We start from the raw sequence: 18,010 nt of genomic DNA, 5'->3' as shown, positions 1-18,010 counted from the left end.
AGTGGTGGGGGGTAGCAAAATTGACGTTGAGCTGGTGGTTGACGTTGAGCTGGGTAGGGCCTAGTTCGGAAGAACTAGGCACGTGGGGCGAGTACATTCTAGTCTTCCAAGCTAGATCATTGTAGCCTTACTCTGCCTCGTCACACCTTGGATTCTAGGCTTTGATTCCAAGGGCCCCCAACTACCTACGTAGCACATACTACTAGAAGACTATCCACTGACCTACCCCGCACTAACCCAAACGGAGCCCTCCGCCCATCACCACTGCAACTGCAACTGCAACCGCACCTGCAAGCTCCCCGCTCTCCTATCTCACCCTCCCTCACACCTACGTCACCGATCACGCTCCCGCTACTTCGCCGCCTACATAACCCGCATCATTCCCCTTGTCCACCATGGCCTCTCCATCTGACTCGCAACAACAAAAACAACCGCCAAACTTCAACGCGCTTCTGCAATACCTGCAGAGCCAAACCGAACCCACAGACACCGAGACCGCAACCCTAGCCACCGACATCCAGAAGCTCGACGTGAGCGAGGAGACGACAGAGCAAGACAAAGTCAACGCCTACGTAGCCGAGTTCTTGTACATTGGCGGCCCAGAAGTCCTTGCAGGAAAGAAATCCGACAAGCAAAAGTGAAAATGCCTGACCACCCTGTTGAAGAGTCTGCTCCTGGTAGTAAGTCTTCCCTTCTCTAACCTAGTGTTTTGTCAACACACAAAGCAAATCTAACTCTCCACCTTGCTGCAGGCATCACCGATAAGATCGCAAAGGAGTCTTCGGACTCGACGGCTTCGTCGCACGGCATGCACGACACGGGCAATATGCAACATGCTGAGGCTTTCAAGTCAAAGGTACGATAAACTATGCTTCACAAGGACTTGGTAGAGCAAGCGATATGTTCATGAGGCTAACAAGATACGTATGTATAGGGCCCAGTCATTGCCCAGAACCTGCCCGAGCCCGCGAGCAAGGAGGAGCTGAAGAAGAGGGCTGAGGAGCTGAACAAATAGATGCATCATGGCGTTCGAGTCCCCAACATAGCATACTATAAGGCTACATATGCAAGATGAATAATACATGTACCATGCATTGGTTCTTTCTACTCTCCATCAAGTGACTCGCTGTCGTGGCATGACATGTGTCTAACATATCCCCTCAAGCAAGCATGTCATGATTCCAGCAAGCAAAAAAAAGCAGCGCACAAGGTCATGAACAGAGACTATTGGATTCCTCAATACCATCGTATCGAGCCACTAACAGGATACAAAACAAAAAGCGAGCCACTTCAAAAGTAGCTTTGCTCATCAAGAAGAAAATCCGAGAGCGAGAGAGAAACAAGGTAAAAAGAAACGAAGCCAGTTTTGCCCAGCTTGATCCGATGGAAACCCCCCCCCCCGTTTTTTTTATATGTAGATCCCAACCAACATATTTTTTCCCTTGAGTCTCTGTCCCTTCCTGGGATGGAGAAAAACACACACCTCCGTATATCCTTATCCAACAAAGTATGAAAAACAAGGCAAAAGGACTTCTTCACTAGATATCCAGTAGACGTCAGACACATACTCGAAACCCCAACCATAAAGAAAAGTCCACACATGGCACACGCAAAAAGGCATCATGAACGAAAGACCTCATTTGGTTTATCATGTGGATATACTTTGTGGTGAAAGAAATCCAAAAGTACGTACAAAAAAAAGAAAACACGTCCATGGATATCTAGAGACAAGAAGTGGAAGATTTTCGAGAGACCGACAAGTAAGTAGACAAAGAGGACGGACAAGACAGGACAGGACAGACAAAGAGAGGTATCGTGCAGGGTTGCCCACAAAAAAAAACAGAGAAAGGAAAGAAAACAAAGAGACCAAGGGCTACCAAGATGCTTCGTAATTTGGTAGAAAAAAAAGAGCAAGAAAAAAAACACAGGTACATGTCGTTACAAATGCCGTCCCCCCAATCACCCCCACCTTTTGGTAGTGTCGGAGGGGGGGGGGAAGGGCAAGGTGGAACAGAGATGGGTATATATGGCAGGTGAGATATATAGAGAGAGGGAGATGGCGCAAATGTCTTTCAGAAAGAAAAAAAACAAACGAATCAGAGTAGTCGGCGCGGCGTCTTTGCAATCATTGTCGTTGTCGAAAGAGTATGCAAGCGATGGCGGTGATGAGATGGTGCTGCTGCTGGGTATCTGTGGCTCAATGCCTTGTTGCATGCACGCATAGGGGTTAGGTGTTTGTGTGTGTTAGGTGCCTGATGCTGTTGCTGCCGCTATCGCCGGGTGGGTCAACGTCAACGCTAAAGGCATTGAAGGCAAAGATATACGCCCAGCTAAAAGTCCTTGGCTTAGCTTTTCTGCTCTCATCGCCAAGTTTAAGAATGAAAAAAAAATGTGACACGCCTGCAAGCAGACAATAGGAAAGAAAGAGGCACTAACGCTCTCGAAACCATCGAGCTATTCTACCCTTTTCATTGGCTCCTTGGGCTTCGAGGTGGGCACTACGTTCCCAAAGTTCCTAGTGCGATTTCTTAGCTGCCTGACACTACGCCAGTCTAGGGTGCGTTACTTACTTCTTCATCCTTGTTGATCTTGACGTCGAGGATCAGGGTCCGAATTTCTTCGCACTTTTGCCAGTTTGGATAAGGCGTGCCCTGGGCGCGTTGCACGCCGACAATGACCTCGCCCATAATCTCAAACTTGCGCCAATTGATCCTCTCCTTGCCAACAACTCCCCCTGGCAATGGTTCTCGGCTGTCGCGTTTTCCTCCAGCGGCCTCGAAGACGCTGACACCTGGATGTGGTGCCAAGGCTGAGTCCGTCTTCTTCTTGTCGCCAATAAATGTTGAGTTGCCTTCGGAGGCGGATACGAGATCGCGGCGAAGTAGCGGAATGTACGGAATTCGTTCTCCTGAGCTATTGTCCCATGCCAGTCGATATGCGGCGTGTGATTTGGTGTGGCTCATCAAAATGTCTAATTTCCAAAAATCTTGAGTCGTGGCCTGTGGAACCAAGTCCTTGGTTGCATGTAGGCGGATAACAGCTGTGCCCTTGATGCCAGCCATGACAGCACCCAGCATGTTGTAGTTGTTCAGCTTGCGAAGCTGCCGCGCAATCTTCATCCACTTCTCCATCATTAGTGCCCTGTGTTTGGGCTTGTCGCGGAGGAGGATGTAGTTTGTGACGAGTAGTGCAATGTAGTTGAAATGTTCGGTCATGCGCGTAACGTTTTCGAGGTTCTTGCATCTCTTCTTTTCGTCGTTGTTGAGGATTACGTGGCGGACAAGATCTCGTGGTCGGACTGAGGAAAACATGATCCAATCTATGCGGGTCAATTCTCTGGCAATGGCATCCTCTGGCTCATTCATGAACTGGTGCCATTGTATCTTTGATAGGGGTTTGACAGGGTTGGGCTCGAGTTGTCGGGCAAGACGTTCGTTCTTTTCGACCTGGGTGATGAGGGTCTGTGATGAGCCCATGGACTCATTTGTAGATGGGGCGCCGCCAGTCAAACTACTTCGGGCTATGGAGTTTCGCGAGGAGTCGTCCATGGACATGTGGCCCAAAGCTCTTGAGAATTCGTCTTCGTCCGAGTCTTCGTCAAGTACGTTGTTGTGGAATGCGGGTATGTTTTCATTCTGCATCCGTTGGCGATCGCTGCAGGCCCAGTCGGTGTCGTCATCTTCGGTGACCATTTCCAGATCGCGGAGGATTTCGGTTGCGGCAACGGAGAATTCACGGTTCGAGGCCAATGAGGAAGCAAATCGTCGAATCAAGCGGCGGGTGGTGGGGTAGGCAAAGTCACCAGGGTAGTAGGCAACCCATTGGTGTAGTATGGTCAGGTAGCGGAGTTGAGCAATGATGCGGATCATGGGTAGGTCCTTTTCCTTATTGAGAGCCTCGAAGCGTTTGATAATGGCCTCGAGGAGCTGGCCCGGTGTGGCGAACCTCCGGTACAGGGCGAGGAAGACGGAGACGAATTTGGTGTCATTCTTGGACATTGGCTGTGCCAGTAGTCGGTCGACGAGCTGCTCAAAGGTGTAGCCATTTTCGTCAGAGGGCTTCACCGACATGATGCTTTGGCCAGCATCCGAATCTTGATCATCGGAATCCTGCGAGTCGTAGCCGGGCGACTCGTCGGCGTTGAAGAAGGTTTTGTTGACGTCGCTGGGCTTATAACGGTGGCCTTTGATCTCGCTAGGCTTACGTTGAAACCTGAGAGAGATTTCCGAGCTAGCACGCTCGTGTTTGCGGCTCCAAAGGTCCTTTTGGGTCTTGGACTGTACTGCGGAAGAATTGGCCCGGCGCCGCGCCATCGAGGCCTGCGAGGGAGCTGAAGTACGTCAATGACTTGCATCCTTGTGCATAGGCACGACAAATGCTGGCCATGGGGGGGGGGGGGGACGCGCTCGACACGTCACGGGGGGGCTTGTCAGGGAAGGAAAAAAAGGAAATGAATTACTTACGTCGCTTGGCCGCTATTGCTGCGCGGGTGATGACCGACAGGCATGCTCGGTGCGCCTCCGGCGACGATTCGGAGGTCTGAAACACGCTCACGTCTCCAATGAAGGACTTTGCTTTGTGCTCCACCACGGATGGATCGACCTCGCGGTGAGCGGGGTGTTGATCGCATTTGCATGCAACCAAGATGAACGGCAGTTGGACCTTGTTGAACGTATCTGCGAACATGGTTAGCACGACGCAGGAGCGGAGGCACCTCGTGGGCGGGTTGGAACGGGCACTAACTGAGCATTTCAGGCACGTTAGCCAGGCTTTCCTGGTTTGTAACATCGTAGAGGATAACGGCGGCGTGGATACGAGGCGTGGCAAAGTCGTCGGTGCTGTCTGGCCACTTGATGTTCCCGCGCTCGCCCAGTTGCACGTCGGTGAAGGTCATTTCGACCAAGCGGACTACATAGATGGTGCCATCAATGGTCATTCTGCGCGAGCAATTGCCTGCGGATGCAGCTTCGGGCAAGCCGAGTGCGCGTCGGGCAAAGGTAGATTTGCCTGAACCCCGCACTCCCACAACGGCAATGTTGAGGTCTTGCATGGTGGTGGCGGCTGAGTCGCTGTTGGCGGACTAGATGATCACAATGTCAGCCAGTTTAAAGTTTTTTTGTGGGAGGCTTATTTTTTTGATGGTTTCCCATTTGTGTTGTTCCCAAGCTCAATCTCCGTTGTTCTTCGTCTGACTTTGGATCTCCTCCCTCTTTTCTTTTTTTTGCGCCGTGGAAACGCTAGCACCATGACAACAACAACAACAGTAGAACAACAACAATAACAACAACCAAAGAGAGGGAGGAAAAAAAAATCACAACTCACCCCCGTAGATGGCTCCGAGACGGAGTCGCCCGCTTGGCTACGATCCTTGACATGAGTGGGAGAAAGTGGGCCTTCGGTGTCGGACGAGGACTCGGCGCTGCTGCCGGCCTCTTCTTCCTGGGCTATGGGAACGGGTTGGGGGAAGTGGTATCGCTGGAAAAAGGCATCGTCGGCAATCTCCTCGCCTTCTTGGTCGTCGTCTGTGCGTGGAGAGTCGGTGCTAACGTCACTATCGCACTTGGGCACGTTGGGAGCCGAGTAGGCGCGTGTCTTGATGCCCGGGCGCTGGGTTGAAGGGGCCATGGCACTACTCTCTCTGCGCGAGGAATGCATCGTCGAAGGCGGGGGGTGGGCAGCGCGTCCTCCTCCTGTGGCGGGCATGGTGGATATGGTGGGGACGCAGAGGCAGGGCGCTCAACCGACACGGGTGTGCGCAGACAATGGCCTGTACGACGACGTGGATGCGGGCGTGACGACAAGCCCCAGGCACAGTTGGGACATTGGAGGCGCGCGTGTGCCGAGCAGAAGACGGGGGCGTGTGCGAGGGTGGGGAACAGGGTGGGGGGTGGATAGGAGCCCAAGGGGCTATTGGGAGAGGGAGGATGCAGTAGATGGGTGGGTGTTGAGTGGTGCCCGCGTGTTTGGGAGGGCGAGAGATGAGTGTGGGCGTGTGTGAGTGTGTGTATGTGGATTCGGCGGGGAGAGAGTCGCAGTCGCTTGGGCAAAGAGGCAGGCAAGGCAGGGTCTCGCTCGGCCATCCAATCCACTTGTGCGCGTACCGAGTGCTTAGCTTCCGCCCCCGATAGCCCATTCTCTCCACATTAGGCCGCCCATCCATGGCTTGGATGCATACTTACTTGTATATTCCTACATACTTGCTACTACATACATGCATGGTAGGATATGGACACGCTGCACGTATTCTTACCCCCCCTCTGCTCACCACCGCACCCGTGGCACCTGCTGATGCTATGATTAGCTAACCACACGTGTGAGCACTGCCCCTTGGATGGCTGTCAAACACGAGGATAGGACACAATACGGTCGGGCCTTGCGGGCCGCAACACGTCCCTGCCCCTGGGTGTTTGTAGGCAGTGGTAGAGGCTGTGTGTGTCGAGGACAGGCGTGGGATTGGCCGAAATGGGCTACCCCAACACCTCCAACAGGCTGATAATAAGCTTCGATGTGCTGCAAGCTTCAACTATGCTATGCGTTGCTGCATCACCCGAGTTCGAGTCGTCAGTTTGCATGGCCTGTTCCCCGCCGACAGGGTCACGGGCAAGGATAGTGACAAGGACACTGATACATGAACAACGTACTTACATACTAAGTATACTTACGTCCATGGTGGGGCAACGCTCGCCGGACCGAGGCTTTTTAAGCTGACGGTCGAAAAGAAGCCGGACCTGTGCAAGCCGCGTACTATCCAAGAAAGCGGCGTGTCGAGAGTCTTGGACATGGCAGTCGGAGAAAAAAAAAAGACGTCTTGCATGTGTGTGTATCGAGTGCTGCACTGATCTGCAGCCATATTTCCGAGCGATCGGCGGGCCTCCACCCCTCCCTCCATTATGGATGCATCTAGTAGGACGTGGAGTACTTAGAGACAGTAGAGTACGTACACACATACATGAACTTAGTAGCTGGACAACAAACCGTGTGCTATCTAGCCTCGGCCCACGTTTGATAACTATCGGGCCATGCTTACGGGCATACATGTAAGAAAGGTGCTATACTTGTACTGCTACGTCCGTACCTTGGTAGACGGTGCATGCTAGCACACTTCGTACGGACAGCAGCGGCCTGACTCGGTGTCGACTTGTCCAGCAGTGGCCGTCTTGGTATTGCAATCTCCAACTCCTCGTAATCCGAAAACACTCGTCATCCACTCCCCTCCGAACCCACGCCGACCGAGCTGTCTCTTCCGCCTGCCCCGCGCAAGGTTGGCCTGGGCCTCCCCATCCCAACTGCTTCCCTTCCCTCCCTCCCATCCAACCGGTGCCCTTGCCCGGCCCTGTCACTTTCGGAACCTTTTGGCCTCTCCCCGACCCGCGTCGTGCACTGGCACTGGCACTGGCACTTGTCACCTCTTGTCTGTCACTGCGCCCTCATCATCTACGGACTAAGTACCATCTTCACGTGCTTTTTTGCCCGAGCATCCAGACCTCTCTCTGTGCTGGCGCTGCTGATACCCACCGTTCCTGCCCTCTTGCATCCCTTGCCCTTGCCCATCAACGCCTCACCTTCCACATCCACGATCTCCTCCCTCCTGACTCGCCTTCCATCTACATCTATTCACATCCATGCAGATCCACCCACACCCCTCCTCTTTCCCTTTTCACCTCCCCTTTGCTCGCTCCATCTGTTTTTGGCCATCCGATGGAAGAGTACGTATGCGTCTATTCACATCGATCCACTCCCTTTTCAACATGCCTGCACGTGCCGATAAAGTTTATACATGACGGCATGCATCTGTGCATTGCAAGATGCTACACATGTGCAGTATCACATACTAGCTCAATACTTTCCCATCTGCATCCGCCTTACCCCAACTTCTGCACCAATCGTGTTGTAGTCCAAGCTCAAATGAGATGCAGAGTTCCTGCCAAGCTACTCGTTATCACACGAGCGCATGCGAACTCTATTCCACTCAGCTCCCCGCTGTTAGCCTGATCAATTAGCGAGAACTCGACTCTCACATTGACAGGTGGCATTGCGAATAAGCAACGGACTAACGTGCTCATCCCACATTGCCTTTTTAGTCTAGTACCGCTAGAGCGAGTATGACACTCAACGCTCTTCATTGGAAGTTGACAAAAGTACTCGATACAAGGTTTCTGCTTGAACAGGACACTGCTCCAATTGAACGAGTTCAGATCCATGTCTACTCAATCATTGGTTAATTTATTTGCAGCAAGTCCAACAGAAATCTATAGCCAATATCTAGTCATGCTGCACAAATCACTAGCGACGATAAGTATATACGTCACGTGATCATACCCTGTTTCCTGGTGTCGATACCACGTCCCGTGCCGTTTGCTACCATCACCACCCCACTTTCCTCCCGCAACCCTACTGTGCATATCCGTGCCTACACCAGACTTGCTTCAACTCCACCCTTGAAAAAGATCATCCCTTTCTTCCCCCCTGGCCATGGCCAAAGCAATGTCGCCGTCTCGGTCCTTACCAAACTGCATCCCTGTCAATATGTTCGACTCTGCAACATCACTCAACCTACACGCCCATTCTTTATCGAGGAAACGACAAACAAACAAACCTTGATACCGGAAACAGAATCAGACGACTCGAGAAACAACAAAAGGAGCCATCGTCACATGTAATCATTATATCGATATTTCTCTCTTCTTTCCACAAATGCTATATGATAGCCCCCAGAAAGACAAAAATGATTTCCCTAGTAGTAAACTCCTCAAACGCTCAGATCAAAGTGCAAGTTTCTTTATATTCCACTCCTCCTCCTCTTCTTCTTCTTCTTCTTCTCATCTTCATAAAGGCGGCAATCACCCCTCTCATATACGCCTCCCCTAGGTGTAGTAAAGGGTCGTGAATCCGCCGCAATCGTCTCATAAAATCTTTTTCCCAGTTTCGTTTGTTTGGGAAAAGAAAAGTAATATGGCTCTCAAGAAAAAAATCCAAAAACGCTGATTGAATGCCGATTGTAGGATTTCTCGAAATTCAAGCACTATTCACTGTTAAGTTCAGTTACTATTGCAGGCCAGAACCGCTGGCATGTTTGGAAAAAGGAATTCAAAAAAGAGTAAGAAATGCGGTGAAGAAGAGATAGGTGGTGGTAGAGAGGAAGCCGCAAAACACCATTCGCTCAAAGACTGGCTGCCACGATGAAGAGAGAAAAGAGAGAGAGGCAACAGACGTTTCTCGACACAACTCCGCAAGCGGGGGAAACACAAAAAGAGGCAATTATGTTATTGGCTGTTGAAAGAGGCCAATTAGCATCTTGTCTTTGCCCAAATGCTTTGTGGATGCGTGTGTGTGCGTGGTGAGAAAGACCGCTTCCCTCGCTTTTTCTCTCTCTTCTTCTTCTTTTGTTGCTCTTTCGTGCAAGTCCGTATACATGGCATGTATATTGGCTCTCCATGTAAGCGAACAAAAAAAAGAGGAGGAACGAGAAGCGAAAAGTGTAGAACTGAAAGGGAGAAAGCAAAAAGAAAAAAAAGGGTATATGTGATAAAGAACAAGGGTATATGAGGAAAAAAAAGGCAAGAAAGAGAAGGAAACAGGGGAAAGGAACTTACTACAAACTCAACGTCAAATCCCCCCGAATACTCGCCTTGAGCTCAATCTCAATCTCCAGATTTGCCTCAAGCGTCAACTTCAATCCATCCTGATCCTTCAACTCACTCCCGCCCTTCTCCGGCTCCATGCGAAACGGCTCATTGGGATTCGTGCCACGCATAGGAATCTCACCACGCATCGCACGCGCATACGTAACAGGACCATCCATGGACGTGCTGTCGGGCCCGATACGCTCAAACATGCCCATCTTCTGCAGGTCACCGTTTGCATCGGCCTCCTCGAGCACCTCGAGCGGCGTCGTGTGCATGTACTTTCCGTTCTTCTTGTCTTCCTCGAGGCGGGCGCGGCGGGCACGGCGCGATGAGGAGCGCGAGCGGGCGGATTGGAGACCGGCTTCGCGTCGCTCTTGCTTCTTTTTGTTGATGGCTTTTTGCTGGGCCATGGTCGAGCGCTCGTGCGGCTCAGAGTCCGAGTAGTCGTTCTGGTTCTTGTCGGCCATGTCGGGCGGGAGACGCGCGATCATGCAATGGTAGGTTGGGTGTTTAGGTGTGTGGTTGTTGTATAGTATCCCGTAAAAGGAAGGGGAAACGAAGAAATCAGATCCTTATGGGACAGTAGGGGAGGAGGGGAATTGGCGGATGTGGGTGGGGGGGTTAGGGAATTAGGAATTCAAGTCAAACAAAAGTTCCAAGGTAGTAAGTAGAATAGAGTAGTGGAAAGAGAAGAGTGAGAGAGCAGACCAGAGCAATACACTACCAACCGGGTCCAGCTCAGCCAGGCCAGCAAGGTCAGCCTAAAACCCACCCCGCCGCCCCCCATGCATCAGCGCAATCCACCACACGCAAGGCCCTGCCCTGGCACCACCCCTTCCACCCACCAAGCCTGCTTTCCGCAACCACCCAAAAAACAAGAATTCATCCCCATCAACCCGACCCACGCAAGCTACTCTCTCTCTCTAGCCCACAAAAAAACCCAAGCAAGCTTCCACCCTTGCTCCTTCCCCACAGCAACAAACGGTGCTGACGTCAATGTCAAAAGAGCGGGAATAAAGGTGGGCGCGCCTTGGTATGGTACCCACTTTCATGACACCACAGGCCAGCCCTCTCCCATTCAGCCTTCCCGCATCATTTGTGCGGATAATGCCGTTTTATGCGGAAAGAGACGATAATGGATACGTGTTATCCTTTAACCTTGCGCTTGTGAAGCTCTTTTACTGGGTTGGTTTTGGCATCGGTTCATGTCAATTTTATCCTAGTCCGACGACGCGCAAACGTACATATGGGCTAGTGCTAGGGGGGGAAGGGGGAGCTTCGGTCGCTCTCTCTCTTCTCTTTTGTTTGGTAGATCTAGAACGGAAGAAAACCCATGGCTTTCTTCCTTGCCCTTGTAACCCGTCAAACATGCACCTGGACCTTTTTTTTTGGGAGAGCGGTTTGTTTGCCCTTTTGGAGCAGATATGATGTAATAGTGTTTATCATTTTGCCATTTCCACGCGTTCTTTGGCTTTGATTTACTTTTTTTGGAGGGGTCCGCAGGTCGCGTCTTGGTATGGATTACAGCTATGACGTCACGGTGCAGTCAAGTGTACGATTCCTTCCTTGTCGCTGTCTCACGATTACAAGTGTAGCGAGACACATGGCGAGAGGTATGGCGAGAGCATCACGCGAGATTTATGACTTTGGTGTGGAGAAAAATAACATTGCAATAGTTCTGTCTCTGTCTCTGTCTCTACCTAACTACGCGGACACTAACAACTTTGGTATACCGCTGCAAACAAAACTCTCCAGTTAACTAAGCTAGCCAAAATACGTGTGGATATACATGTAATTTGCAATTCCTATGTAGGCCACTACTCGCATACACTCTGCGAGTAGGTTAACAAAGGGGGAGGGGCACTTTGGATGCAAAACTCCCAGTTCATATAAACGCCTTCCAAATGGTTCCAATTACTAACAGGTCAATAACATGCCGTGCATTAAGTCTTTGTCGTCGTGCCCAAGATCTTTTAGTTACTATAGTTCATCGTTAGCATAAGATAATCTCACCAAAAATACAATTTCACTTACAGCAATCCAAGGGTAAGATCACCGTGAATCTTGGCCTTGAGCTGAATCTCAATGTCGAGATTGAGTTCCAGGCGCAACCTAAGCTGCTCACCGCCGTCTTTGCCGCCGTCATCTTCTTTGCCGCCGCCAGTCAGGCCACCGAGAGCCTTGCCAGCTGTATCGCCGACGGAGCCAACGGCCTTTCCAGCAGTGTTTTGGACCATGTCGCCAGCTCCGCCAACAAGCTCGCCTCCAGGCACGTTCTCGGTAATGTCGTCCAGTGGGCCGCCTCCCTTTCCGCCCTTCTTCTGGCGCTGGCGGTTACGACGGCCTCCGGATTGCGAGACATCTGATCGGGCATCAGACTCGGCGCCAGATTCCACGCCTCGTCGTCCGCGGCCTCGAGACTGGCGGCGCCTCGATTGCGACTTTGACTTTTCTTGTTGGGGTTCGTCCGAGTCGTCGGCGTCGCCGCCGTTGGTTTGCTTCTTTGATTCTGCGTCCTCTTGCTCAGCGTTCCCTTCGCCATCGCTATCAGGGGCAGGAGTGGCGTCAGGAGTGGGCTGCTGTTGAGGCTTCTTTCCGCCCAGCTTCTTCGGCGTCTTCCTTTCGGTTTTCTTACTCGATGATTCCGCACTGCCCTTTGCTCCTACAGAAGCATTGGCATCAGCCTGTCCCTCTCCAGAAATGGATTGCTTGCTCTCCTCGACTGTGTCCGCCATGGTGTGATACTTTGGTTTTCAGAAAAAAAGTGTAGTTGGGGTCCTTGGTAGGGATTTGCTGGTTGTATGTTATGTATTTGCGCAACAAAAATAAAAATGACACGCTGAACAAAACTCTTGGAAAAATAGCAATTCACGACCCAGGACCACGGAGCAATTCGTTAATAAGAGAAAGGCGGCATGAGCAACTGGAACCGGTTTGAAGGCTCCCAGGTACTTGCTACCCCTGCCGCACCTGGCCCACCTTTGCATGCAGTCTGACGCACCATGTGGCGCCTACACTCACCCCACTGCGAGACCAGTTCCAACACGTCCAAAAACTTGACGCCATCCCTGCGTGCATCGTCCTAGCTGACAGCTGCGCACACTTTGCGACCATCGTCTTGGGGCCTAGAATGTCTCGACTGGGGTGTCCTGTCCATTGCGTATGTTCCAACTTTTTCCCCGCCAACTGTGCCGCATACTCCTTGGACCTGATGTCAATGGCAACGCGTCAGTCCGAATATGATCGGCAGCCTTTCTCATCGGCTGACCGGATGTGGATTTTGCCGTTCCGTGTAGCATAAGCGGCAAACGTTACACAGAACATACACCATGTTCTCATTCTGAAGAAAAACAAAATTGTAGAACGCAATATGGGAGCTCGCTAGACGGCGGTTTTGTGGTAGCGAGAAACGTTGTCTGGTTCGTCGCTACCAATCGCGGGGCGCGGCATGACCTTCCGCGCGATGACCGGGCCGAAGAGCGCCGGGTCACTGCAGATCAGAGATGGGCAATCTACGATCACATCTCCGCCCGCTGAACACCCACGATAGAGCAATTGCATCTCTAGCCCATAGCCCGGCCGCTAATTCGCCCATAATGGCGACCAAGGAAGCTACGGATGAAGCCACCAGGCAGCGCATCGTCAAACATATGAACACCGAGCACCACGACTCTGTACGTGCCGTCTCTAGGTCTCTTGTCGAGTGCCCTCCAGTTCCTGATTACGACCGCAGATCCGCCGATACGTCGAAGCTTATGCTTCACGATCCATGTTCCAGAGCCGCAGCGCGAAAATGATCGATATCGACTTGGACAAGATGGTCTTCAGCTGCGGTGGCCAACAAGCTGTTATAGGGTTGGATCCGCCCATGACGACCCTGCGTGAGTCTCGCGAGCGTATGGCAAAGATGGACAAGGACGCTTTGGAGACTCTGGGCCGGAGCGACATCTCCATTACACGGTTTGTCCCTGCATATACACGGCCGGCTCATCTGTGGAACTTTACGCAGTGTCTGCTGGCCTTTCTTTTGTTGCCTCGTGCAGCGAACTGGCAGCCTGGCTCGCCCATTTACGATTACGCTCTATTTATGGTGCCATCGTTTGCGAACTTTGTAGCTCGGTACGGCTGGCTGATCTTTATGATGATGCTTCCGATTCATTCAGTTGAGGCTGTTATCATGGTGATGAGATTGGCCAAGCATGGATGTACCTTTTTGGACGGAGTATGGTGGAAATGGGTAGGCACCTGCCTTGTGGAGGGAATCACTTCGTTCTGGCGGCTGGATGCATTGATTGAAGAGAAGAAGAGGGAGAAGGAGAAGGAAGCAAAACGGCATTAACCATAGAGCGACACGAACCTTGTTTTGTTCGAACGCTATCTGTGATATTCACATATCCAAACCCATCCAATTTGAGAAATTCTTCCCGAATGCCTAATCTAACGTGTCAATTGCGGAACCCTTCGTACCAATGTTATGCCTCGAGCTCATGTGTACAAATGTGCTACATCACACCCATTTAGGGCTGAGGTGTAGATGCGGCCGAGGGCTGCAATGAGGCACTCAAGCTGGCATTGTCGGCATCTTCCTCATTCTGTTTCTGCACGATGCACACCTTGCCCTTTGTACTTTTCCAATGCCTTTTCAGCATATCACCACGGTTGTAAACACGCCCACACCCCCAACCAGACCCGTCACCGAGCTTGCCGCCACACACAAATGACTTTGCATCGTCGTGTGTAGTTGTCACGTGTCGAGTAAGATCATTCTTCCTCACAAAGCTCTTGCTACACGTCGAGCAGACATGGGCTGCTGGCTTGCTTCCACTCTCCGCATGGCGACTCCGCATATGAATCTGAAGGTTTTGCTTACGAGTGAACTTAGCATCGCACTCTTTGCAATCAAAGGACACCTTCTGCGATGGCAACTCGGGATACTCTGCTTCTTCGTCATCGTAATCAAATGTCTTGTGGAATTCCGTCTCGTGCTTGTGGAGCTCCCTCGGTGTGCTACAACCTAGCGTGGCCATTGCACAGCCCGGGAAAGAGCAAAAAAAGGACCGTTCGTGCTTCTTTATGTGGTCGTCCCGCTCTTGTTGTGATGCGAAGCCGCCGTAGAATCGTATACAGTTGACCCTTGGACATTTGAAGATATTCTCGCCGTACATTGCTTGCAACTTCGTCGCCCCATTCGCTGAAGCGTTTTCCAACTCAAGGTGCTCACGCACTTTGTTTAATGCGTGGTGAAGCTTGAGCACTTGAAGATCCGAAGAGTGAGCGGTTGAGGCAATAAGCTGTTTCTGTGCGAGATGAGCAGCAATAGTGAGCTTGTTAAAATTGCGATTGCTCGAGAGCGCCTCCCATCTTGCTAAGAATGATTTCGGGGGTACCGACTTGGTCCGGGGCTGCGCCCAGTACATGTCGATGAAAACTTCCGCTGCTTCAGATATCTCGTTTAGGGCGTCTTTTGATTCCTTTCCACGCAAGAATGCATCCAGGTGACGAGCCCAGTATGCATACGCATAGTCCATGAATCCATAATATCCCGATGGGATGTAATCAGGCACGCTGCGATTATCGTCTTCAACATCAAACCCTTCAAAGCAAAGGTACGATATGCATAGAAGAGCCAAATTACCCTCACCATATCCAAGGTTGACGAGACTTTTGTCAATTAGATATCTGCAACATTTAGTATACTCGCAGCGAGGAGAAGAACCCATACGCTGGACGTGGTCCCTGTACACAGATCTGGCAAAAGGACTCACTTCTTAGCAGAATGATGGACTATGACAACGGTGCTATCGGCATGAATGTTGACCAACGACCCACACAAGTCTTTTGAATCCACGCGGAGCCGGTCACGCTCCCAGTCCACAGTCTGGTCTTCCAAATTTATTGACAGTGCACATTGAATCTCTCGCCACATAAGAGGTCGCTTTGCACATACAAGCCATGTTAGCAACTGAACAGTTTTCGTGCTCAAAGATCCTCGGTTGGCGGTCAGCCGTCGTATGATGCGCGAGTATCTATTCACGTCAGCTGTATTCTATACATTGTTCCACGTGATGTATACATCTCTTCAAGTCTAGTACCGCTTTGGGGAAACTTCTCCGGCAAGAGCTCTTTATCGAGCTCTGCTCGTGAGCTTTGATCCATGAGATAAGAAGTCATAAGATGTGCGAACAGAAACATTCCTGTACCGATCAGAACACGAGAGGTAAATGTATGAGGGAGGTTTGCACTCACCGTCAGCACTCTTCATCACCTGATCCTGTACCCATTGTTGTCGGTCTGTAGTTAAGTCAAACTTCTGTTTTATGGCCTTACTTCTTCCCGCTACAAACTCAACAATGTCCTTTCTTGTATGACTCTCCGTAATCTTTAATGACGAGATATTGGCGAATTGTTTCCTTGCGATATTGTCATCTTGGCTGACAAACATACACCGCAACGAATCCTCATCAGCAGGGGGCAATGAATCGCATATACTCTGGAAGAACGACACGATTTGTTGGCGTTGGTCGCCCTCACACTCATCGATTCCGTCTATAACAATATATAGCTTCTCAAAAGCTTTCAATGATGTTTCGAGCAGTTCCCGTGCGGTCGCTTCAAGCGAAAGCGTCACCTGCCCACTTGTGGATGCTTTCTCGTAGATATAAGTCAATAGAGCGTCATCTTGAAAGAGCAGTTGAGATAGGATGCCGCGTGCAACCGCAAGAAACGTATTGCGTTCACTATCCAGATAACGACAGTAAAAGAACGCGACGTGGACATCTGGCAGCTTCATAGCTTCCTCAACAACTAAAGAGGTAAGAATAGTTTTTCCTATCTTGATGATGAGCGAAGATTCCGGTAAGTCTTGGTACGAACTAACCTGCCCCAGGAATGCCGTTCATCCATAGCATATGTGTTGAGCAGAGGATTGGGTCGAACCAGGAACAAAAACGGTTCTCTTGTAGAAGCCATTTTCCTGTTCCTGCATGCTCTTGACGCACTTTGGCATAAGCCTCTTGATCAGCACCACAGTTGGCTGCAGCGAGCCACTGGTGAACAACCATGCGACGCTTGCGCACTTCATTCTCTCTATCACGATCAAACTGTAATTCGATAAGCGTTCGCGTTGCAAGTATCTCAGAGAACTGAGCCACAGTTGCCTGTGATTCGATCAATGCCATGTGTTCGCGTAGATCCCGGAGTATAGCAGCGAACTCGGTGTCAAAACTTTTCCAGAGCGCCTGAAATAGTTGTTGCCACACTGCGTTTTATCAATGCCGTGTCCATACTGATGAGAAAGAAAACTTGAAACACATACTGCGCTTCTGGAAATACTTCATTGCCTTGAAATGGAATTTCAGTATGTCCTCGTACATCAGTCGTAGCACTCGAGTCATCTGCGGATGATTGCGGAAATAATCTTCGTACTGGGCTAGTAGAGGCATATGCTCGCCAATTCGTTGATATGCATCCAGCAAGGCGTCAAAGGCCTCATGAAACGTACTGGCTACCTTCATAAAAGTCAGAACTCTTGGCTTTGTCGGTCTCAACCAATGTCTTGTTTTGTGTATGATGGCATGAGGGCACTCAAACCGTACTGGAGAACAATGATCTTCATGCGGCGCGATTCAAAATACTGAATAAGATTTGTACCTGTAATAGAAATTTCATTGGGCCCTGAGTGCTTCGAGTTCAGCCTGAGAAGTGAATAGTTTTGTGGTCGGCGGGTCGTACCCAAACGAACGCTAGGATCGCACTTGTGTTGAGAAAGACGGACACAACTTTTTCGTATTCCTTCATACCCTCCAAGAATAACTCTAGCTTACTCATGGCGCGCAGCCTTTTTTCGGATTGCTGCTTGCGCTGAATCTTCTCTATAGCGACATGGACGTCATCCAGCGTGGTTGTTGCGAATTGTCGCTTCTCTTTCTCACTCAAGCCAGACTTGAACTTTTCCAGTACAAGGTGAAAAGTCGTGGAATTCATAGCCTTAGGTTTTTGCGTGTGTTTATTCTTATCATCTCGTTTTCAAGGAGAGTGAGAATCAAAGTGTCGTGGTGGAAGGGGGAGGTGGAAGAGGAAGGAGCAGCTGGACATGACGCCTGGTCTGTGCGCAGGATGCGCATCTCCACTTTCGCCCCCAAAGCTGCGCCTTGCTCGCCAATGGCACCTAGAGTGTCTGCCTTGTGTTATCTGATACATCATGAATGCATATTGGCCAATGATTGGAAGGGTTGAAAAGGGGCTATCAGACGTGAAAAGGACTTCGGCGACTCAGCGTGTCCCCAGAAACCATCGGCACTGAAGCTCGGGTCCAACTTGCAGACGCGACCAAAGACAGCTCCAGCATATTGGCCAGAAGACGATGAAGAGACCACTATCTCCTA

The 18,010-nt window shown here is 50.8% G+C and overlaps 6 protein-coding genes across 6 annotated transcripts; 2 read left to right on the top strand and 4 right to left on the bottom strand.

Moving 5' to 3' along the window:
• Nucleotides 1–395: 395 nt before the first annotated feature.
• Nucleotides 396–1,015, top strand: COCCADRAFT_3914 (uncharacterized protein; the record flags this gene model as incomplete). Its single annotated transcript, XM_007712689.1, has 3 exons — nucleotides 396–637; nucleotides 706–856; nucleotides 935–1,015. 3 exons carry the CDS (start codon nucleotides 396–398, stop codon nucleotides 1,013–1,015), a joined length of 474 nt encoding a protein of 157 aa, XP_007710879.1.
• A 1,416-nt stretch (nucleotides 1,016–2,431) lies between these two features.
• Nucleotides 2,432–5,703, bottom strand: COCCADRAFT_92539 (uncharacterized protein; the record flags this gene model as incomplete). Its single annotated transcript, XM_007712740.1, has 5 exons — nucleotides 2,432–2,515; nucleotides 2,571–4,330; nucleotides 4,464–4,676; nucleotides 4,744–5,080; nucleotides 5,323–5,703. 5 exons carry the CDS (start codon nucleotides 5,701–5,703, stop codon nucleotides 2,432–2,434), a joined length of 2,775 nt encoding a protein of 924 aa, XP_007710930.1.
• A 3,889-nt stretch (nucleotides 5,704–9,592) lies between these two features.
• On the bottom strand, nucleotides 9,593–10,093 carry COCCADRAFT_25168 (uncharacterized protein; the record flags this gene model as incomplete). Its single annotated transcript, XM_007712698.1, has 1 exon — nucleotides 9,593–10,093. The coding sequence occupies one exon, from the start codon at nucleotides 10,091–10,093 to the stop codon at nucleotides 9,593–9,595; it is 501 nt and encodes a 166-aa protein (XP_007710888.1).
• Nucleotides 10,094–11,599: 1,506 nt separating this feature from the next.
• COCCADRAFT_25167 (uncharacterized protein) lies at nucleotides 11,600–12,361 on the bottom strand (the record flags this gene model as incomplete). The annotated part of the gene is made up of 2 exons (XM_007712697.1): nucleotides 11,600–11,606; nucleotides 11,661–12,361. 2 exons carry the CDS (start codon nucleotides 12,359–12,361, stop codon nucleotides 11,600–11,602), a joined length of 708 nt encoding a protein of 235 aa, XP_007710887.1.
• Nucleotides 12,362–13,222: 861 nt separating this feature from the next.
• COCCADRAFT_92475 (uncharacterized protein) lies at nucleotides 13,223–13,965 on the top strand (the record flags this gene model as incomplete). Its single annotated transcript, XM_007712739.1, has 2 exons — nucleotides 13,223–13,300; nucleotides 13,360–13,965. The coding sequence occupies 2 exons, from the start codon at nucleotides 13,223–13,225 to the stop codon at nucleotides 13,963–13,965; spliced, it is 684 nt and encodes a 227-aa protein (XP_007710929.1).
• A 178-nt stretch (nucleotides 13,966–14,143) lies between these two features.
• COCCADRAFT_92467 (uncharacterized protein) lies at nucleotides 14,144–17,609 on the bottom strand (the record flags this gene model as incomplete). Its single annotated transcript, XM_007712738.1, has 6 exons — nucleotides 14,144–15,305; nucleotides 15,392–15,542; nucleotides 15,873–16,454; nucleotides 16,504–16,884; nucleotides 16,942–17,134; nucleotides 17,358–17,609. The coding sequence occupies 6 exons, from the start codon at nucleotides 17,607–17,609 to the stop codon at nucleotides 14,144–14,146; spliced, it is 2,721 nt and encodes a 906-aa protein (XP_007710928.1).
• Between the last annotated feature and the right edge of the window lie 401 nt (nucleotides 17,610–18,010).

The sequence above is a fragment of the Bipolaris zeicola genome (assembly GCF_000523435.1).
Source record: "Bipolaris zeicola 26-R-13 unplaced genomic scaffold scaffold_48, whole genome shotgun sequence".
NCBI lineage: Eukaryota > Fungi > Ascomycota > Dothideomycetes > Pleosporales > Pleosporaceae > Bipolaris > Bipolaris zeicola.
Note: the sequence above shows the minus strand (reverse complement) of the source record. Positions and strands in the feature narration are given on the sequence as shown.